Source organism: Dasypus novemcinctus, chromosome 9 (assembly GCF_030445035.2).
Source record: "Dasypus novemcinctus isolate mDasNov1 chromosome 9, mDasNov1.1.hap2, whole genome shotgun sequence".
NCBI lineage: Eukaryota > Metazoa > Chordata > Mammalia > Cingulata > Dasypodidae > Dasypus > Dasypus novemcinctus.
In genome coordinates, this window is record NC_080681.1 from 79,471,197 (window position 1) to 79,495,246 (window position 24,050).

General features: G+C 37.8%; 1 protein-coding gene and 1 pseudogene across 1 annotated transcript in view; one reads left to right on the top strand and one right to left on the bottom strand.

Annotated features, from left to right (window-relative positions):
* LOC101435536 (protein zyg-11 homolog B) overlaps positions 1-24,050 on the bottom strand; it is a 308,603-nt gene that overhangs the window by 30,526 nt on the left and 254,027 nt on the right. The window contains exons 17-21 of the mRNA XM_058303573.2: positions 9,060-9,200; positions 7,300-7,476; positions 4,345-4,409; positions 3,292-3,391; positions 3,151-3,204 (exon numbers count right to left, since the gene is read on the bottom strand). Of these exons, the coding sequence (XP_058159556.1) occupies positions 3,151-3,204; positions 3,292-3,391; positions 4,345-4,409; positions 7,300-7,476; positions 9,060-9,200 (537 nt within the window). The remainder of the gene's footprint in view (positions 1-3,150; positions 3,205-3,291; positions 3,392-4,344; positions 4,410-7,299; positions 7,477-9,059; positions 9,201-24,050) is intronic.
* On the top strand, positions 21,852-23,251 carry LOC139439570 (fructose-2,6-bisphosphatase TIGAR pseudogene; annotated as a pseudogene).

Sequence of the window (24,050 nt, forward strand, 5' to 3'; positions counted from 1 at the left end):
TGTCTGCTCTCTGTGTCCATTCACTGTGTGTTCTTCTGTATTCTTGTCAGTGGCACTGGCAATCTGCGTCTCTTTTTGTTGTGTCATCTTGCTGCGTCAGCTCTCCGTGTGGGGGCGCCTTCCTGGGCAGGTTGCACTTTTTTTGTGTGGGGTGGCTCTCCTTACAGGGCACACTCCTTGTGCGTGGGAGTCCCCTACGTGGGGGACACCCCTGTATGGCACGGCACTCCTTGCGCGCATCAGCACTGCACATGGGCCAGCTCACCACACAGGTCAGGAGGCCCTGGCTTTGAACCCTGGGCCTCCCATGTTGTAGGCGGATGCTCTATCCATTGAGCCAAATCCAATTCCCAACAAAAAGTGGCTGGGCTCTCACCTATCACATGGGAGGTCCCAGGTTTGGTTCCCAGTACCTCCTGAAAAGGACAAGCAAGACGGCAAGCTAACACGATGGGCTGGCGCGGTGAGCTGATGCAACAAGATGACACATGAGATGATGCAACCAAGAGATACAACAAGGAACACACTGAGAGACACAACAAAACAGGGAATGGGGGTGGCTCAAGTGATTATGCTCCTCCCTCCCACATGGTAGGCCCCAGGTTTGGTTCCCAGTGCCTCCTTGAAAAAAAAAGGCGGCGAGCACAAACGAGGGGGGGGAGATAAATAAAAATAAATAAATCTTTTTAAAAAAACTCTATTGACCCACAGACTTCTTTTCTTTGCTTCTTATTAAAACATATCACAAAGTTGTCTCCATTTTATCACTTTTCATTTGTTCATCATCCTATTCCAATCATTTTGTCCCATCATTCCACTAGAATAACTTTTGCAATATGAACAGTGACTACTGTTTTGCCAAATCCAATGGTCAACTCTCTATCCTCCTCTCACTTAACTACTCAGTAGCATTTGACAAGACTGAGAGCATTTTCTTGAAACATATCTCTTGGATTCTGTGACATCACTTTCCTGGCTTTCTTTGTAACTCATTTTGGTTGTTCCTTCTCAATCCCCTTTCCTATTTCCTACTACTATTCTAACATACCTATGTAGATTCCTTCTAAAATTTCAGCCCTTTTCTTTTCTCTATATATACTCCGCACTCTTTCTAGGTGATCTCATCCAATATCAGAACTGATGACTCATATTACTTCTCTAATTCTGACCACTCCTCTGAGTTGCATCCCCTATATCAAGTTGCCTACTTGACATCTCAAGCATCTCAGAAATTAACATGCTCAGTAATCACTCTGGAGTTTTATCTCCCAAACGCACTGCTGGATATGAAATACTCATAAGATTCCGTTTACAATAGCAATGCAAAAGTTAAAACCTTTGTAATAAAAATTTAAAAATACAAGATCAACATGAAGAAACCTTTCACACACTTCTGGGGGGACATGGAATAAATGGGAAAAAAGGAAAAAAGACTAGAAAAAATGGAATAATACATTCTGTTCTCAGATAAGCAGACTCAACATTAAAAGGATGTCAATTCTTTTTAACTCAATCTATAAATTTAACACACTTCCAGAGAAAACAGGATTTTTAAAAAAATGAGAAAAGCCAATTCTGGTGTTCATATACGATAAACAAATGGACAAGTATAAGCCAAAGAAACCTGAGGAAAGATCTTAAATATTACAGCATTTATAAAGCTTGTAAATTAGAACTATGCTACCAGCATGGAAGAGAATAGAGTTCAGAAATAAATGCAAGCATAGGGGAATTTAGTATATTATAAAGATGGTACACTACCTAACTGTGGCAAAAAATAAATAATTCAGTAAAAGGTACAAAGGCAACTTGACAGATATTAGGAAAGAAATTAACATGGATCCTTTATCTTAAAAAAAAAATTCCAAATAGATCAGATATTTTACATCAGTTCTTAAAAAGGGGTCCATGAGCTTGAAGTGATATTCAAAAAAACATTATTCTAGCGGGGACACGTTGGTGCGGGGATGATACATTTGTTAAATAATACACAGTATAGTGTGGACTTAGTAAGGGGTCTGGTTTTCACCTGACTGGCAAAGGGGTCTGTGGAACAAAAAAGGTTAAGAACCTCTGTTTTACATGCTAAAAAAAAAAAAAAAAGAAACTATAGAGATAGTAGATAAAAAGCATGGGGAATTTAAAAAACACTCCATAATGAAGAAATCCTTTCAAAATGTGCCTTCAAACCCAGAGGCAAAGAAGAAAAGAATGATAAATTCAACCATGTAAAAAACAAAAAATTGTTGTATGGCAAAACATGTTATAAACAAGGTAAAAACAGACAAATGGCAAATGGAGGGAGATATATATATATATCTCATATCATAGTCAAAGGCAATTTCCTCAGTATATAAACAAACCCATACATTAGAAAAAAGCCAACAACCCAAAAGAAAAACATATAAAGGTCATGAATAGACAGTTCACAGGAAATACAAATGACTCTCAAATGTAAAAATTTAAAAAAGGGGAGTAGATGTGGCTCAAGCAGTTAAGCTTCTACCTCCCACAGGGGAGGTCCTGGATTCAGGACATGATACCTTCTGAAAAAACAAAAACAAACAACAAGCAAAACAAACAAGAAAAAAAAAAACAAAACACTCAGGGAAACCAATGTGACTCAGTGGTTGCACTCCCTCATCCCACATATGAGGTCCTGGGTTCAATCCCCAGCCTCTAATATCTCAAAAAAATAAATAAAAATTTAAAAAAAAAAAAAAAAAGGCTTAAACATCATATCAAAATGAGAGAAGTGCAAAATAAAATGATGTACATTTTTTACTGAGCAATGTTAGCATAATAATGTAAATACTGACTGGTGTTTTATTAAAAATTGCGATAAACTCATTGAGGGTTGGGGAGAGAAGGTATTTTGTAGACGTATATAGGAGGTCTAAGTTCTTATTTAATATGGTAGAAATCAACAGGCAACATCTAAAATTGAGAAATGAAGAAATTATAGTATAAGCATTTTATTTAGAAATATAGAGATAAATAGCAGGAGAATTAACTATAAGAGTAGAGAGTAGTTTCCTTAGGAAAACAAGTCTTAGAGATTTTTCATTACAGGTTTAGAATGATTTGATTCTGTTCATTAATTACTTTATTTTTTTTAAAAAAAGGTTATAAAAGTGACAATCAACCCACCTTAATAGCCATGAAGAGCTCTTCCTTAAGTTGTGCTATTTGTTCCGGTGAGAGCTATAAGCCAACAGAAAGCAGAATGTGAAATAATGAAGCTCCATCAAGACTTGGGAAAGAGAAATCTTGACTTTAGAAATCCCGTACCTGCAAGGCTAGAATAGAGGTGATGCTCACTGCCATTGTTTGCATCTTGGAGTTTTCATGCTTACAAAGCCATCTTATAACAAACTTGGTAGCATCAAACCTGAAAAAGCAGTATTTATTTTTCTCACAATTTCCATAGTTTGTGAAACTTAGGTGGGGAGAGAAGAAATCACTTAACTTCCCTGCCACCCTCCCACCCCAGCCCCAAAATCTTATATCAGAAAGTCTTGGAATTTCTAAAACCTCAGCTATGAAAACAAAACAAAAAGCATTCGATAAAGAGGAGATTAGAAGAGGTACAGAAAGAAGAGCATGCAAGTAAGAGCATAAACAAGATGCACAGGGGGCAAATCAAAGCTAAGACTTATTTTTTAGTATTGGGACTCTACTGAAAAAGAAAAGAAGTTTCCTGAGCATAGTTTGTATTTTGCATTGTAGTCAATGCTAAAATGCTACAGGCAAACAAATTGCTCAGCTAGAGTAATTTAGCCTTCAACCTCACTCCCACAAATCAAATAGAATCAAATTAAATTGTGTTTAATTTTTCTGCTGTCTGTAGCAACTGTTACAAATGTTTTTAAATGCTTGAATCTGGAAGATTACAAAGGCTTCAAGTGGAATCCCTGTGGGCTGTCTAGGAAAATGATTATGACGACGATGATAATTTTCTTTAATTATTAATAAAGTAATAACAAAAAGAATGGCCTGTACTTCTTAATCTAGGTACTGTGGTAAGTACTTTATAAACACTATCCTAGTTAATCCTCATAAACATCACTATTTTACAAATGAGAAAACATATGCTCAAAAATATTAAAAGGACTAGAACTTAAATCCAAACATGTTTGACTTCAGAGCCCATGTTCTTACCCATGCCCTGTTCTGAAATCATATTTCAGGAGACAACTTCCAGAATTAGTGTATTTCCAATTATCTCTGTGTGGTTCAACAGAGCTTTCACCCCAAACATCCTATTCTAGCCTTAATCAGGCCCTTGACAAGCTAATAACCAAAAGTCAACACCCTACCCAGATGACTAAGTTTTATACTTGCCTGTCAAATGGAACATCCACAAGAATCCTGGAATTCGTTAAGGAGAGAAGACAATTCTTCTGTAACTTTTAGAGAATAAAGAAAAATAATTTTGATAATGTTTATTTCATTCTAAACAAAGGTACAAAGCATTTTTTATTTCTTTGTTGAGGGTTCATTGTTTATCTGGCTTTTTAAATTCTTCATTTAATCCTACTAATAAACTGTGAAATTCACTTTGGCCTAAAGACAATTCTCCCTTTTATGGCAAAGAAGGGTCTCTTCCCCCTAAATCCTGAAAGGATCCATGTGGAGAGCAGCATACCTTTGTATCAGTCCAGATCAATTACCTTAACCCTGGTCATCTACTGGATAACAAATATCCTTGCCAAATCTCATATCTAACTCTCTGACAGAGCTTCTACTTACTACCAGTAACATCAGTAGGGGCTGAACTAGGCCTTTACAGATCGGAAAGAAAATAAGACCTCTGAGGAAATGTACAGTATAACAGAAAAATACAACATTTCTTTGAAAGCCCAGGAGTAGGCCAGTATGACAGAATGGAAAGTATATATGAGGCAGGGACTACAAACCTGAAATGCCAACAAGAACCAGGAAATAATATAAATAAGTGAAGAGGGCTGGGTGTGAAACAAGACAGTGGTAAGGACCGTGGCAAATTGGGAGAATTCATGCCCTTTTACAAGGCAGTTTCTATTCACTCCAACTCATGACTGTCGTGCAGGAATGAAGACTGAATTGAGCAGAATTTTCCAATTTTTCAAGAGAAAGTGGAAATACAGATTTTTATAAATGAGGAAGATCATCTTCTTTATTGTAATTTTAAAAATCAACCTCTATTTTTAGTATAGATTTCAAATATACTTGATAAACCTATTATCACTACTACCACTATCAGAATATAAAATACTTCCATCATCCTGGAGTTCCACTGTGCCCCTTTCCAATCAATCCCAACCTTACCAACCCTAGTCGCTTTCTAATGTTTCATATGAATGGAATCATGTAGTAGCTGCTCTTCTGTGTTGGCTTATTTTGCTTAGCATATAATGTTTCTGAAATTCATTCATGTTGTTTTGCAAGTATCAGCACTCCATTCCCCTTTATTGTCAAACAGTATTTCCTTGTGTAAATATAACACAATTTGTTTATCTACTCATCTGCTGCTGAACATTTGGGTTGTTTCTGGATTTTGGTAATTATGAGTAAAGATACTATGAACATTCATGTATAAGTCTTTATATACTTTATATAGATAGATGCTTTTGCTTCTCTTTGGTAAATATCTAGGGAATGGCTAGGTAGTATACCTTTTTAAGAAACTACCAAACTGATGGTTGTATGATTTTCCATTTCTATTAGCAATAATATATGAGAATTCCAGTTGCACCATCCCTGTCAACACTTGGGATTGTCAGAATTTTAATTTAGCCAATCTAAAGGGTATGTAGTGGTACCTGATTATGATTTTAGTTCACATTTCTCTGATGACGAAAGGTATTAAGCATCTTTTATGTGCTGCATTTGTCATTGCAATATCTGTGTCAGAGAAATGGCTGTTCAAATCTTTTGCCCTTTTAAAAATTGGTCTGTTTGTCTTATTAAGAGTTTGTTATAGGGAAGCGGATATGGCTCAATAGATAAAGCATCCATCTACCGTATAGGAGGTCCAAGGGTCTGATACTTAGGGTCTCCTGGCTTGTGTGTTGAGCTGGCCCACATGCAATGCTCCTATGCACAAGAAGTGCAAGCCCACGCAGGGATGCCCCCACATAAGGGCGCCCCCCGTGCAAGGCATGGCCCCTGTGCAAGGAGAGCTGCACTGCCTGAAACCGTAGGCCGCCCAGGAACGATGCCACACACATGGAGAGCTAACACAGCAATATAATGCAACAAAAAGAGATGCAGATCCCCAGTGCTGCCTGATGGGAATACAAGTAGACACAGAAGAACACACAGCAAATGGACACAGAGAGCAGACAATTGGGGGAGAAGGGGAAGGGGGTAGCGGGAAGAAATAAATAAATCTTTAGGGGGAAAAAAAAGAGTTTGTTATATATTCTGGATAAAAGTTATGTTACATTTATTTTACATAATATGTAAATAAAAAATGAATATTTTCTCAGTGCATGGGCAGCTAACCTTTTTATTATAATGTTTTTTTTTTTTAAGATTTATTTTATTATTTATAATGTATTTTTTAAACAGGAAATTTTAATTTTGGTAAATTGGTTTATATGTTTTTTTTCTTTTACGGAGGATGCTTTTTGTATACAGTCTAAGAAAACTTTGCTTATTCCAATGTCACAGATATTTTCTCCTTCATTTCTTTTAGAAGTTTTATGGTTTTAGCTTTTACATCTGGACCTATAATCCAATTCAACTTAATTTTATATGATGTGAGGTAAGAGTCAAGGTTCATTTTTCTCCTTAAGCATATTCAATTGTTTCAGCACTGAAAAGGCTATCCTTTTCCCCACTGAATTACTTCTGTACCTTCGTTGATTATCAACTGACTATACATGTGTGAGTCTACTTCTGGACTCTCTACTATGTGTCACGGTGTTAATATTATAAATATATAAACTGTTAGAAGAATAAGATAAAGAGAATAACAATAGAAAAAAGTAAGATATGATGAACAAGCAACTTACAAAAGAAATACAAATATGAGACAGAATTAAGTTTTAGACTTTAAATCACATCTAAACAATATATATTTACATGAACAGTTTTATACCTATAAGCATACACCGAAGTGTTAATACTAGATGCTGCTAGGTAGCTGGTTTATGAGGGATTTTTAAAAAGTTAAACCTGAATGCTTATCCATAATTCCTATTTTTTCTATAACATAGACTCCTTATATATGAAAAACCGGAATTAAATAATATTTTTTCATATATTTATCCTAAAGTAAAAAAGCATAGTCAAGTATCCAATTCAAATTACCTGCTGGTAATGGGGGAAAGTTTTCAGGGCCTTGAAAAGCAGACAGATGACCTCTGATAACAGGCGAACAGGCATCCCCCTGGCCAGGCCCTGGCGTGTTAAGTTGAGTGCACAAGCACTGGCTGTGAACTGCACTGGCAAATCCAATGGATGATTCCTCATTCCTACTGCCACAAGCTACAGATAAACATGTTTTTAGTGGCAAATGACAATGTTAACATACTTTATATTGTCTTGATTTTGTGTTGTTAGCAAAAACATTTGTTCACTGGTGCAGTAACAGTTTTTCTCTATCCTCAGCATTTCTTCTTCAGGACATCAAGGTTTTAAAGCAATATCCTCTAATTCAAATGCAGTCATTAACCAGCAGTATGATTCTGGGCAACTCACTTCCCTTTCTCTGGTCATCTATTTCCTCATCTGTAAATTTAGTTTCATAATCATTTTTGAGCTTCACTCCATGCAAACCATTGTCATAGCAAAGAACACATATAAGACACAAACAAATTTATCTCTTGTTCCTTAGCTTAAAAGCTTTGAGAGAAATAAGTCTCACTTTCAGGAATACCAAAATGTGAAACTGAAAAAAAGCACCCAAAAAAGAGGCATAAACAGAGTGCTGTAAAAGTAGTTATGGAGGGAGCAGTCATTTCTGACAGGCAATCTAAAGATTCCTCAGAGAGCACATTTAGGCAAGGTCTCAGGTAGGATCTGGATAGAAGGAGGTAGAGGTGGAGATGGAATGGAGAGGGTACTCTTAGGGAAACGAAGTGTGATAAGGAAAACTACAAAAGATGGGATGAATCTATCCACAGAAAAGTAAGAATTTTAAAAGTGGTAAAGCATAACATGAGAAATATAATTTGGAGCTAGACTGTAAAAGACCTAAAACACAAGTGTAAATAAGAGCACTGTACGAAGTCATCATTAACTCTTAGACTCTACCTGCTCTAACATTCACGGAAACTTAGTTTCCTCTATCAAACAGATAATCTAACTGAATCTCTCATTACACATGAGAAACAAAGGTCCAGAAGTTTTTCTTTACATGGTTTTTACTTTTAAACCGTGAATGAATCTTACTCCTCTGTTGTAGCAATAGCCCTATTTTTAGGAACTGCAAAGAATTACAAATAATAAAGACAATGTGACTTACTTAAGATCCTTTATGCTCAAGTTTCAATTAATTGTAAATAATTTCAGTTTTCTTACCCAAACCACTTAATACTAACATTTACATTTAAAATAAACCCATCCTTCCCTAAACCCAACCAATGTTCAACTGTATCAATAATGGTAACTTTATTTACAAAATGCTTTAAATGGTAGATTTGGTCCCTTCATTTTTTTTTTTCCCCATTTTGTTCTGTCCTTTTATGGGACAGTAACATTGTTTTCTTTCAGAAAAACAGATGTTAGTTTTGTAAGAGTGATTAAATGAATAAATAAGAAACAACTCATATTAGGGCAAAATGAATTCATGTTAATAGGTGGGAAAAAAGGTACAATGGTCTTATCTCCTTCCCCAGACCAAATTCCAAAAACCTGATGATTCAAAATGGTTCCATACAGATTCAGAAACTTAAGAGGGAAACCATCTAGCAGTTAATTTCTAACACTGTTTTCCTTTCTCCATGAGTACACTTAAGTCACACTATAGAACATACCATTTAAGTCATTGTATTCAAAGTGTTTGGCCAATAATTTTTAACAGAACCAAATAAGAAATAATAAAAACTGCCTTTCTGGAGTCCAGTTACCTTTAGAATAGCAGGCATGGTTGTCTGCAAGGAAAATGTTTCTGTAAAGAGCCTGTAGAGGGCTTCCTTCATAAAACATGACCTATGCCTGTATCGGCTCAGTGCTTCTGAAATCTGACTCATATTGGTGCCTCCAGCAACCTGAAAAACAAAGATATTAATAACAGAGTTCATCTTTTGTCTTCCAATACAGGCTTTGTTTGGCTTCAAGAGTTTGAAATTATAATAATAATATATGTTCATTTAAATGTTCCAGGTGCTTTACACATTGCTCTCGTTTAATCATAATTCTAATAGGTAAATGCTCTTACCAAATTAACTTTTACAGATGGGTTCAAAGAGGTGAAGTGAGTTAATGTAATACAGCAATTAAGTAGTATAGCCAGAATCAAATACCATCTCCCTATAACTATATCATAGTTAAGACCTCAACTGAAAAATAAGTAATAACTTACACAAAAGTTTATACAACTAATTATCGTGAATTAATATAATGTTTACTCCTTAGTAACCATATAGAAGAAATTTGAAAAGAAGAGAAGATAGGAAGACCGATGTCATCAACATGGCAACTTTTATAAGGCATTCCTTGAAAAAAACTTCCTCAGAGATTCAGCACATGAAAGGACAAATCTCATTTGCTTAGAACTCTGTAGAGGCTGGAGAAAGATCCACCAAGGCTGAATTGAAGAAAGAGAAAAGTATCAGGTAGGAAACTTCTGCCCTAGATCTGCCAGTCCTCTTCCTCTCCCTAACTCTGTACTACACAGCTTGGGAGCTGTTCAGAGACAGTGGACCAGTTCCTTCACACCTCCCACTAGGGGCTAAAACCACAGCAGTGACTTAGAACCCCATGCATATCCAGGCACAGGGAACTAAGTACACAGAGACCCGGGGTAGAACACAATATGCTGGGGAGTGCTGCACAGAAAAGGGCCCACAGGAGGGGAAAAAAAGAGAGACTGCAGTAAAACCACAGCTGGAAAGTGCTGCACTCACACAATCCAGTTTCTGTTAATTGGACCTAAATGCAAAGCGGCTTTTTCTGCAATGACCCACCTTTCTGGACTGACCCCATCTGGCTCTCCAGGCAGGATACTTGAATATATAATTTGAAAGTATAAAAAGAAAACGTAACAGAAATTATGGGGAAGAAACAAACAAAAAAAGATGGGGAGTAAACTGGGCTGCTTTAAGACTAAGTTCTCAGAACTGAAAAAAGTAAGGAAAATAGGCACTGAGTGATGAAGAGAGTTTAAACAAATCATAGGAGCTGGAGAGAAAAGTCTGTACAAACACAAACAGAACAAATCAAGGTTCCCAGAGAAGAAGAAGAAAGAAAATTCTCTCCTGGACTTGAAACAATTACACAAATAGTATAATCTTAAAAATTGTACCACAAATCCAGGGCAAGAATCACATGAAGAACAGCCAAGAAAATCTGATCAGTTAAATATTCTATAGGTATAAAATAAGCCAAGGGTCAAAGAAAAGCCTTAATACAAAGTCAATCAACAATAACCAGAAACAAGAAGGAGAAACTGACCTCCAGAGTTATTTCATCAAGATAATCGGATGCCTAGACATCAGCAAAAAGTTACAAGCCATACTAAGGAACAGGAAGATATGGTTCAGTGAAGGAACAAATTAAAACTTCACCCTTATTTTTTTAATGTAGCATTTATATAATCTAAAGCTTCTTTAAATTAAAAAATTTTCATCAGAAAAAGAAACTTCAGAGGATACTTAGAAGTTGGACTGACTAATCAAAGATGCTCAAACAAATCTTCATCACCTCAAGGAGTTAAAGGAAAATATTCATTAAGAGACAAAGGATATTAGGAAGACAATGTGTGAGCAAAAATAAAAATTTGAAAGTACAAAAAGAAAATGAAACAGAAATTATGGGGATGAAAGGCACAATTATAGAAATTAAAAGTATACTAGGGAAGCAGATGTGGCTCAACTGATAGAGCACATGCCTACCATACAGGAGGTCCAGAGTTGGAAGCCAGGGTATCCTGGCCCGTGTGGGGAGCTGGCCCACGCGCAGTGCTGCCACACACAAGGAGTGCCATGCTACGCAGAGGAGTCCCCCGCATAGGGGAGCCCCACGCGCAAGGAGTGTGCCCTGCAAGGAGAGCCACCCCGCGTGAAAAAAGCACAGTGCACCCAGTAGTGGCAGCGCACGCACGGAGAGCTGACACAGCAAGACGACACAACAAAAAGAGACACAGATTCCCAGCGAGCTGACAAAAATGCAGGCAGACACAGAAGAACACACAGCGAATGGACACAGAGAGCAGACAACTGGGGGAAGGGGAGAGAAATAAATAAATCTTAAAAAAAAAAAAAGTATACTAGAGGGAACAGATGGGGCTCAAGTGCTTGATCATTTGCTTCCTACATGGGAGGTCCCAGGTTCAGTTCCCAGTGCCTCTTAAAAAAATATAAACAGCAATCAAGCAAACAAACAAAAAGAAACCAATTCAGGGGAGCCAATATGACTTAGTGGTTGAACATCAGCTTCCCACATACAAGGTCCCAGGTTCAATCCCCAGGTCCGGTACCTAAAAAAAAATACACAGACACACACACATTAGAGGGAGTGGATGTATCTCAGGTGGTCGAGCATCTGCTTCCCATGTACGACATTCTGGGTTCATTCCCCGGTATCTCCTTAAAAAAAAACCTATTAGAGTTATACAACAGCAGATTTGAAGATTTGGACAGGCAGAAGAATCAGTGAACTAAAGACAGGACAATTGCAATCATAGTCAGAAGAACAGATAGAAAAAAGAACAGAAAAAATTGAGTGATGTCTCAGGGATTTGAGTGACAGTGTGAAGTGCACAAACACAGACAACATAGGTGTACCAAAAGAAGAGAAGGGAAAAGGGGCAGAAAGAATACTTGAGGAAATAATGGTGAGATACATACTAATCAGAATGTCAAATGCCAAAGATAAAAATAAAAATTCTGAAAGCAGCAAGAAAAAAGCAATTTGTTATCTACAAAGGGATCCACAATAAGACTAAGTACTGGGAAGCGAATCTGGCTCAAAAGATAAGAGCATCTGCCTACCACATGGGAGGTCCAAGGTTCAAACCCAGGGCTTCCTGACTTGTCTGGTGAGCTGGCCCACGTGCAGTGCTGATGCACGCAAGCAATACCATGCCATGCAGGGGTGTCCCCCACGTAGGGGAGCCCCACAGGCAAGGAGTGCATCCTATAAGGAGAGCCACCCAGCACGAAAAAAGTGCAGCCTGCCCAGGAGGAGCCACACACATGGAGAGCTGACAGAGCAAGATGATGCAAAAAAGAGACACAGTTTCGCAGTGCTGCTGACAAGAATACAAGCGGACACAGAAGAACACACAGTGAATGGACACAGAGTGCAGACAACTGGCGAGGGTGGGGGGAAGGGGAGAGAAATAAATATTTTTTTTTTAATGAGGGAGAGAAAAAATAAGAAAAAAGGAAAATAAATAAACAAACAAACAAATAAGGGAGAATTTTAAATATATACAGATAAACAGAAACAGAAATTTCATCAACAAGAGACCTGCCCTACCATAATTACTAAAGTGAGTTCTGCAGGTTGAAAGAAGACAGGAAAGAGTGAGTGTCTTGTAGTAGTATTAAGAAAAGAAGTAAGGGAAGCAGACTTGGCCCAGTGGTTAGGGCGTCTGTCTACCACATGGGAGGGCCACGGTTCAAACCCCAGGCCTCCTTGACCCGTGTGCAGCTGGCCCATGCACAGTGCTGATGCGAGCAAGGAGTGCTGATGCACACAAGGAGTGCCCTGCCACATAGGGGTGTCCCCCGCATAGGGGAACCCCACGCTCAAGGAGTACGCCCCGTAAGGAGAGCTGCCCAGCGTGAAAAAAAGTGCAGCCTGCCCAAGAATGGCACTGCCCACAAGGAGAGCTGACACAACAAGATGACACAACAAAAAGAAACACAGATTCCCATGCCGCTGACAACAACAGAAGGGGACAAAGAAGACGCAGCAAATAGACACAGAGAACAGACAACTGGGATGGGGAGAAGAGGAAATAAATAAATAAATAAATCTTTAAAAAAAAAAAAATGAAGGGTAATGTAAAGGGTAAAGATAAATCCCAATAGTACTGTATCATCACTATATGACTCTACTCTTCAATTCCCTTAAGAGTCAGAAAACAATTTAACAAGAAAAAGGCGTATTTCCTGATAATGCACATGCAAAATATAAAGAGAGAAAGTGGGACAAAAACAACATAAAAAAGGGGAAACACAGGGATAGTAGAATAGAGAATGCATAGTTACTGAAGCTAAATTGATATTTTTTCAGATTAGTAGGTTAGATAGAGGTTGTGTAATATAAAACCCAGGGTAATCACAAAGAAAGTATCTTTAAAATATACAGAAATGAAGAAGGGATCAGTTAGTTACATTACAAAAGCCAAAACAAAATAGTAGGTTGCAGTATAGGAAGAGGCAAAAAAAAAAGGATATACCAAAGGACAAAGGGGCTAAAGTAAGTACTGCCTTCATATTAACAATGGTGAATGTTAATGGATTGGAGTCCCCAATCAAAAGACAGATAGTGGCAGAATGGATAAAAAAATCATGATCAGGGAAATGGACTTGGCCCAGTGGTTAGGGCGTCCGTCTACCACATGGGAGGTCCGTGGTTCAAAATCTGGGCCTCCTTGACCCGTGTGGAGCTGGCCCATGTGCAGTGATGATGCGCGCAAGGAGTGCCCTGCCACGCAGGGGTGCCCCCCGTGTAGGGGAGCCCCACGCGCAAGGAGTGCACCCGTAAGGAGAGCCGCCCAGCAGGAAAGAAAGTGCAGCCTGCCCAGGAATGGCGCCGCCCACACTTCCCGGTGCCGCTGACGACAACAGAAGCGGACAAAGAAACAAGACGCAGCAAATGAACACAGAGAACAGACAACCGGGGGAAGGGGGGGAATTAAATAAAAAATAAAAATAAAAATAAATCATGATCAACTATATGTTTTTTACAAGAGACTTACCTTAGACTCAAAGGTACAAATGGATTAGAAGTAAAAGGTTGGAAAAAGATATTCCATGCAAACAGTAATAAAAAATATCAGCGAAAACAGACGTTAGGTCAAAAGCTGTTATAAGAGACACAGAAGGAAACTATGTATTAATAAAAGGGGCAAGCTACCAAAAAGAAATAACCATAAATATGTATGCACCTTACTACAGTACCCCAAAATACATGAATGAAACACTAGCAAAACTGAAGGAAAAAATAAACACCTGTACAATTATAGTTGGGGACATTAATACACCACACTCATTGACAGACAGAAGCTATAGACAGAAGATCAATAAGGAAACAGAGAATTTGAATAATATGATAAAGGAATTAGACCTAACAGACATATACAGATTGTACTCCAAACCATCAGGATATACATTCTTCACAAGTGCACATGGATCATTCTCCAGAACAGACTATACACTGGGTCATAAAACAAGTCTTGACAAATTTAAAAAGACTGAAATTATACAAAGTATCTTCTCTGACCATAATGGAATGAAGTTGGAAATCAGTAACAGCTGAAGAGGGAAGCAGACTTGGCCCAATGGACAGGGCCTACCACATGGGAGGTCCATGGTTCAAACCCCGGGCCTCCTTGACCTGTGTGGAGTTGGCCCATGTGCAGTGCTGATGTGCACAAGGAGTGCTGTGCCACGCAGGGGTGTCCCTGTGTAGGGGAGCCCCATGCACAGCACAAGGAGTGTGCCCGTAAGGAGAGCCGCTCAGTGCAAAAGAAAGTGCTGCCTGCCCAAGAACGGCGCCACACACACTGACAGCTGACACAACAAGATGATGCAACAAAAGGAAACAGATTCCCAGTGCCCCTGATAAGGATAGAAGAGGTCACAGAAGAACACACAGCAAATGGACACAGAGAGCAGACAATGGGGGGAGGGGAAGGGGAGCAAAATTTAAAAAAAAAAGGTGAAGAATGGTGAATTCCACAAATAAATGCAAGTTTATAATGTACTCTTAATCAGTGGGTCCAAGAAGAAATTGCCAGGGAATAATAAGTAAATACCTTAAGATGAACGAAAATGAGAACACAACATATCAAAACTTATGGGATGCAACAAAGGCCATGCTGAGAGGAATATTTATAGCCCTAAACATACTAAAAAAGAAAGAGTTAAAATGAAATACCTGGGGAAGCAGATGTGGCTATTGGGCTTCCACCTACCATATGGGAGGACCCAGGTTTGATCCCTGGGGCCTCCCAGTTTAAAAAAAAAAAAAGCATGTCTGATCAAACTGGCCACTATTAAAAAGTCAGAAAACTGTGAACGTTGGAAAGGATGTGGAGAGATAGGAACACTTATTCACTGTTGGTGGTAATGCAGAATGATACAGCCACCTGTTTGGCAGTTCCTAAGGAAATTGAATATAGACTCGCCATGTGACCCGTCAATACCATTACTAGAAGAATGAAGAGCAGTGACATGAATAGATATCTGCACACTGATATTCATAGCATTACTCACAATAGCCAAAAGTTGGAAACAATCCAGGTTTCCATCAACAGATGAAGGGATAAACAAATTGTGGTATATACACACAATGGATTATGCAGCTGATAGAAGAAATGAAGTCGTGAAACATATGACAACCTGAATGAAACTGGAGGACATTATGTTGAATGAAGCAAGTTAGATACAAAAGGACAGATACTGTATGACTGCACTATTATTATTAACTAAAGATACTGTGTAAACTCATGGAGTTAATAATTAGAATGCAGGTCACCAGAAATTAGAATGAGGTTAGAGAATGGAAAGCTGAGGGTTAATCTGTTTAGAACTGATAAAGAAGGTTGTTTGTTACTCTTTGGAAATGAACAGAAATGGTGAAAGCAAATCATAGTATTTGTAACTAGCAGTGCTATTATATGGATATGACAGTGGTTGAAAGGAGAAGTCTAAGGTCATTGTATATTATGAGAAGGACAGATAAAAAATGTAACATGGAATCCTAGCATAGTGGATCCTTATGTGAAATATGAATATGGGTAATACTGCATACATAAGTCAGTTTTTCTAAGAAAGTGAACAAATGTTGTGTTAATGTTACAAGATGTTAATATCAGGCAAAAATACAACCAAAGCAAACTAAGGACAGTAATATATATTAATATATTAATTTTTTTAAAGGAGGTTCCAGGGATTGAAGAAGGGATCTCATATATGAGAAGCAGTCACTCAACCACTGAGCTACACCTATAGTAATATATTAATAATCTACCATTAAGGGTTTAAAAAAAAAAAAAGGAAATATACTAAGGGAAACAAACTAGACAAAGGGTACTTACTACATATTGCTTGACTCCATCTATACAAATAAACTAGAGAGACAAACAGAATAGCAGCTATGTAGAGCAAGGGAAACAGGATTGAAAGGTGATGAAGGTATTTTTGGTCTTCTTTAGTTTTTTATTATTATATTATTGGAATAATGAAAATGCTCCAATAATGACTGAAGTGATAAACAACTATATGATTATACCAAATACCACTGATTTTATACTTTGGATGGATTACATGCTTTATTAATATGCATCAATAAAATTCATTTCTTTGGGGGAAAAAAAGGCAGCCAAATTGGAAAGGAAGAATTAAAACTTTCCCTATTTGCATATGGCATGAGCCTATATATAGAAATCCCAAAAAATCTGCAAAAGCTACTAATATTCAGCAAAGTGGTGGCATATAGGAACAATATACAAAAATCAGTAGTGTTTCTATATGATAGGAATGAGCAATCAGAGGAGGAAAGCAAGAAAAAAATTCCATTTACAACAATAACTAAAAGAATCAAATAACTAGGAATAAATTTAACCAAAGATGTAAAGGACTTGTACACAGAAAACTACAAAACAATGTTAAAATAAATCAAAGAAGACCTAAGTTAACTAGAAGGATATTTTGGTTCATGGACTGGAAGACTAAATATGATAAAGATGTCAATCCTACCCAAAATGATTTACAGATTCAATGCAATCCCAATCAAAATTCCAACAACCTTATTTACAGAAACAGAAAAGCCAAATATCAAATTCATTTGGAGGTAAGGAACCTTGAAGGCCAAAAACATCTTGAAAAAGAAGAAAGTTTTAGAGGACTCATGCTTCCTGGCTTTAAAACCAGTGTGCCACACAAGTGAGTTTGCAGCAAGATGATAATGCATCGAGAGAGAGAAGGGGAGAGTCAAGGTGAAATGCAGCAGAAACCAGGAACTGAGGTGATGCAATTGACAGGGAACCTCTCTCCCCATCAAAGGTCTCCAGGATCAAATCCCAGTTAATCCTAGAGGAGAAAAAATGAGAAGAAAAGATAACACAGACATCAAAAACAGCAGGGCAGGAGGAGGAAATGGGGGGGGGGGGGGGGAATAAATTAATCTTTTTTTTAAAAAGCATATTACAAAGGTACAGCCGTCAAAACAGGATGGTATTGACAAAAGGATGGACATATTGACCAATGGAATCAAACTGAGAGTTCTGAAACAGACCCTTGCATCTATGGCCAAATGACTTTTGAAAAGGTTGCCAAGTACACTCAATAGGGAAAGAATAGTCTCTTCAACAAATGGTGCTGGAAGAATTGTATATCCATATGCAAAAGAATGAAAAGAACCCCTATCTCACACCATATACAAAAATTAATTCTAAATGAATCAAATACCTAAATATAAGAACAAGGAATACAAAACTCCTAGAAGAAAATGTACAGAGGCATCTTTAGGATCTTGCATTGGGCAAAGAATTCTTGCATTTACACCCAGAGCACAAGCAAAGAAGGAAAAAATAGATAAATGGGACCTCCTCAAAACTAAAAACTTTTGCACATCAAAAGATTTTGTCACAAACGTGAAAGGACAACCTACTCAATGGAAAAAAATATTTCAAAACCACACATCCAATAAGGGTTTAATATCTAGAATATATGAAGAAATCCTATAACTCAACAATAAAAAGATTAAAAACCTAATTAAAAAATGGGCAAAGTACACACTGAACTCCACAGTATAAGGACTGTGGTTAAGAATACAAATATGAGAATATTCTCTCATTAACTACAACAAATAAACACTACTAATAAATATTAATAATTGGATGGTCTGTAGGAAAAATAAACCAAATATAAGCTATGGACTATAGATAGCTGTAATATGACAATGTTCTTTCATCATTTGTAACAAATGTGTCACAACAAAGCAAGGTGTTGGCAGGAGATGTATGGGAAACCTGTATAGCATGCATGAAGTTTCACAACTTCTCAAATAAGAAAAATTTATGTTAAAAAAAACGGGTAAAGGACTTGACTATACATTTCTCCAAAAATGATATATACAAAGGGCTAAAAAGCACATGAAAAGATGCTCAACTTCAATAGTTCTTAGGGAAATGCAAATCAAAACCACAATGAGTTATCATTTCACACCCACTAGAATGGCTACTATTAAAAAAACAACTGCAGAAAACTGCAAATGTTGAAAAGGATGTGGAGAAACAGGAACATTCATTTATTGTTGGTGAGAATATAAAATGGGGCAGCCACTGTGGAAGACAGTTTGGTTTGGCACTTCTCAGAAAGCTAAGTATAGAATTACTATTTAGGTTGGTGCAAAAGGAACTGCAGTTTTGGACCATGGATTTTAAATCATAACTAGGCTCAAACACATCTTTATTAATCAAATAGGAACCATTACAATCAACACATTTTGCCAATAAAAGGTAAGTGTGTTTATTCCTGTAGTGCAAAAAGCCATGCTTCAGGATTTGACCAACTCTTGGAAAGCATTTTCTGCACACTGCTGGTTGTGGAAGCGTGTTCCCTGAAAAAAGCTGTCGAGATGCTTGAAGTGGTAGTTGGTTGGAGAGAGACCAAGTGACTATAGTGGATGAGGCAAAACTTCATAACCCAATTCGTTCAACTTTCAAAGCACTGGTTGTGCGATGTGCAGTCAGGTACTGTCAAGGAGAAGAACTGGTCCCTTTCTGTTGACCAAAGGCAGCTGCAAGTGTTGCAGTTTTCGGTGCATCTCATCGAATTTCTGAGTATGCTTCTCAGATGTAATGGTTTCGCCAGGATTCAGAAAGCTGTAGTGGATCAGACTGGCAGTAGACCACCAAACAGTGACTATGACCTTTTTTTGGGTGCAAGTTTGGCTTTGGAAAGTGCTTTGGAGCTTCTCAGTCAAACCACTGAGCTGGTCATCAGCTTTGTCATATATATTTTATTTGTCATATAAAATCCACTTTTCATCGCACGTCACAATCCAGTCAAGAAATGGTTCATTGTTGTTGCATAGCACAAGAGAAGATAACACTTCAAAATGACGATTTCTTTCATTTTCAGTCAGCTCATGAGGCACCCACTCACTGAACTTTCTCAGCTTTCCAATTCACTTCAAATGCCGAACAACCGTAGAATGGTTGATGTTGATTGAGCTCTTCATAACTTCTCGTGTACTTGTAACAGGATCAACTTCAATGATTGCTCCCAATTAGTCATTGTCAACTACTGGTGGCCAGCCACTATGCTCATCTTCAAGGCTCTAGTCTCCTTTGCAAACCTTCATGAACCACCACTGCACTGGATGTTTGTTAGCAGTTCTTGGCCAAATGCGCTGTTGATGTTGCGAGTTGTCTCTGCTCCTCCCCCTCCCCTTGTGGCTTTTTGCTTGCTGTCTGCTTTTGTGTCCATTCTCTGTGCATTCTTCTGTGTCTGTATTTATTTATTTTTATTTATTTATCCCCACCCTCCCCCACCCCCCGTGGCTTGCTTGCTGTCTGCTGTGTCGATTAGAGCTGCACATTCTTCTGCGTTATTGTTTTTGTTGCTTGTCTCACGTTTTTATTGCATCACCTTGCTGAGTCGGCTTTCCCTGGAGTTTGCAGGCCGGTGGAGGGCAGCACTCCGCGGCGCCCCGGCCAGTGGCTCTCTACAGCATGTGGGCGAGCCTGCCTTCACAAGGAGGCCCCGGGATGAAAACCCAGGGCCTCCCATATGGTAGACGGGAGCCCAACTGATTGAGCAACAGCCGCTTCCATGTCTCTGCTCTTTAAGACCCATTTTGAACTCAAATAAGAAAACTGCTTGAATTTGCTTTTTGTCTAACATAATTCCCACAGTCTAAAAGAAATATAAACAGCAAGTAATAAGTCATTAGCAAAAAAAATACATTAAACAAGAAATGCACATTAAAATGCTGTATAACATAACCACATTTACTTAAGAATTTATTCCAGTACCAAATAGTAAATTTCAATAATGCAAAACCACAATTACTTTTGCACCAACTTAATACCCACTGCTAGGTATATACCCAGAAAAACTGAAAGCAGGAACTCCAAGAAATATTTGCACCCTGCGGTTCATAGTGGCATATTCACATTGCCAAAAAATGGAAGGAACCCAGGTGTCCTTTAACTGATGGGTAAACTAAATGTGGTATATATATACCCATGGGATATTATTTAGCCATAAAAAAGCATGCAACAACATGGATGAACCTTGAGGACATTATGTTGAGTCAAATAAACCAGACAGAAAAGCTCAAATATTGTATGATCTCACTATGAACTAATTATAATTAGAAAACACATAAGCGTTAAATCTAGAAAATAGGTTTCCAGGGGATAGACTGGGTAGACAATGGGGAATTGGTATTTAATTTGTACAGAATTTCTATTTAGATTGATTACAAGGCTTTGGCAGTGAGTGCTGGTTATGATAGCACATTGTTTTGAGTGTAATTAACAGCACTGACTTATATAGGTGAATGTGGTTAAAAGGGGAATCTTTAGGTAGTATACGCTACTAAAATAAAAATTAAAAGATGAAACTTTTAATAGGACTGTAAAATACAGTGAACCCTAATATAGACAATGCACTACAGTTAAAAATACAAGTAATAAGAAAGTTCTTTCATGAATTATAAAAAATGTATAGGGAGGGAAGGGGAGAAAAATTTTTTTAAAATGTAGGATACTAATACAAGGGGAGTATGTGGGAAAAAATACCTAATGTAAACTATGGACAATAATAGCAGTATTTTTAATAACTTTTCTCAACTTGAACAAAAGTAACTGTTAGGAATTAGTACAATTACAAAAAAAGTGCTACCATTGATTGTAACAATGCTCCACACCAGTGCAAGGTAGTGGTAGTGGGGTGGTATATGGGAATTCTATATTTTATGCATAAAAAGTTTTTTTAAAGAGAGAAGACTGGGGAAAAGCAACAGAAAATGAAAAAGGACTTTTTTTTTTTTCAGAAGTATTATTTGAGATTAATGATCTCTCTGAATTCTTTCTTCCTACCACTGAAGTAGTAGAAACATTTTAAAAAGGCTATAGATATTTTGGGTCTGGAGGAAATAGCAATCTCTTAATTTTGAATCTCCCTCCCTAATCACGGCTCCACATCCTTCCCTAAAACATAAAATCAACAGGGAGTATAAATAAAACTAGAAAGGATTCAGTTTTCAGCATTCATGGAAGATATAACACAATCACGTACAAATAAACTTTATGCAGAGAAATAAAATTTAAACTCCAACAAAGCTACAGAGCAGAAGACAGACATATGAAATCTCTGAAAACAAGAAAGCACAAACAGATTGGTGGAAGCCAGGGTGGCCCGCGGGGGAGAGGAGTGGCGCAGTGTAGGCACAGGGGATGGGATGCAGAACTGTGGTCCTTTCTTTGCCTCCCTCCAGACCCCACGAAGATGACCTGCTTAGCTCTGACCATTATCTAACATGGAGAAACTAGATACAAGGAGAAAACACCTCAAGGACAAGGAGTAGATGAGCCTGTTTCAGAAACTGGATTTAAACAAGCAGCTGCACTGGTATAAATGGCAGTTTGATATTATTTATGAATTGCAAAAAGAGATATTATGTTTGTAAACTGGTCTGTTCCTCTGGGTGTGATACCTTTTGGTTTTATTAAATTCAAATGGTGTTTACTTGATTAAATCAAGATTAGGGCTTTGATTCAACCAGCTATTAGGGCAACTCAGGGTTGAGTCCCTACTCCCTTGGTGGGCTATATAAACAGACAATTAGGAAGACAGAAGCAGATACACAAGAAAAGACAGAGCTCCACAGACACGGAAGAGTTCTTTGATCCTGCGGCCCCAGGAGAGATGAGACATGTAGCCTGATAATTTGCCTCTGAAGAGAACAAAGCAGCTGAGCCCCTATGCCAACCTACAGCTTAGACTGGAATGAGCTGGGCCCACAGATCCTTAAGAGGAAAGAGCAAGGGTCTAGCCTTGCAGATATTGCCCACCATCCTGCTTCAGCATGTGGCAACTGAATTTGGGTGAGAAAGTACCTCTTACGGTAACTTGACTTAGACGTCTTAGGGCCTTATAAATGTAAGCTTTTACTCCAAATAGATACCCTTTATAAAAGCCAACAGATTTCTGGTACTCTGCATCAGCACCTCTTTGGTTGACAAATATAGCATATTTCTTAAAAATATCAAGTTTACTCCTGCTTTCTCCAGCAGACCAAGCAGACCATGCATGGATTCTGGAGAAAAGCAAATGCTGCAATAATATAATAAAGTATGATTCAAGACTTTGAGAAAGAATATACAGAGTTGCAGAAGGCAAGGCACTGAGCAAGCTAAAGGCACTGGCAATAATAGCTGGGGAGGAATGTCCTACCTTCACACCACCTGAAAAAGAGATGTTAGACCAGGTGAAAAGACTTTTTCAAATTTCTCTGTCAACTAATCCTAAAATAAGCAGGTCAAAAAGAACAAATCTCACAAGGTTCATCAAGCAACTCTCTGGAAACTTCTTTAGCAGAAATATTTCCTTTAGTAAAAAACCTTGGGTATGAGTTTAATTCAAATGGTGGTACTCCAGGATTAGAAGCCAGTATCTTAGTTCTGAGCCACGGAGCTTATATGAAAAGCCTATTTGGTTATTTTTCTGACTGACCTCAAGCATTCCTTATCAGTAACTCTGAGCAAATCTGAGATTCTGTTAGTCAGCCCCAACATGGGAATTATCCTCTTTATCATAAATTTGAAGGAAAAGTAGTTAAACCAACAATTCAGTGTGTTTGTATGAAACTACAGGAGCATCTAAAAGGAGTGACCAAAACCCACTAAATTTAAATCTACACCAAAATCTAACAATTCTGAGCTCCTGAGAGAGTGTCTTTGGTTTTACTTATTTCTGCCCTCTGCTAGTGCTCATTACAAAGCTAAAAAGATTTCTATTACAGCAAGTTGTAAAGTTCAAATGGGGAAGTCGATGTGGCTCAAGTGATTGAGCACCCACCTATCACATGGGAGGTCCCTGGTTTGGTTCCCAGGGCCTCCTAAAGAAACAAGAAATATGAACAAACATAGGAAGTGCCAAACAACGAGAGGTGGGGAGAAATAATAAAAGTAAAGCTTAAAAAAAAAAAAGTTTGAAGTCACAGCCTCACAAAACACTAATGGAAAACCTTTTAGAAATGACTTATTTGAGCACAGTTGGCTTTTTCCACAGTAATTTCTCCACCTTGCTCAGTTCCATCTCCAGATTGTAAATGGATGAAGGAGATCAGTACTGTAAGATGGGGGATTCACAATCTTGTTACTGTGTTTCTTTCCTTTTTCCTATGTTGATATTTTTCTTATAGTTTCTAAAAATCCAGCCTATTTTATTGGCTCTTAGAAAGATACTGTATGTTCTTTACTATCTCAACCAGCATTTGGGAGAAGAAACAGTTTATTCTATAATTCCCACTGCATATTTAGTGACAATATGTTATATAAAAAAGTCTGTCCTTTAGATAGATAGACAGACAGACAGATAAAAAGAAAGTTTAGCTAACAGAATAGAGGTGAAATATAACCACTTGTCTCTTATCTAACCAAAGCTGAGGATTTAGTTTGAGGAAGGCTCTAAAGGAAGTATCAG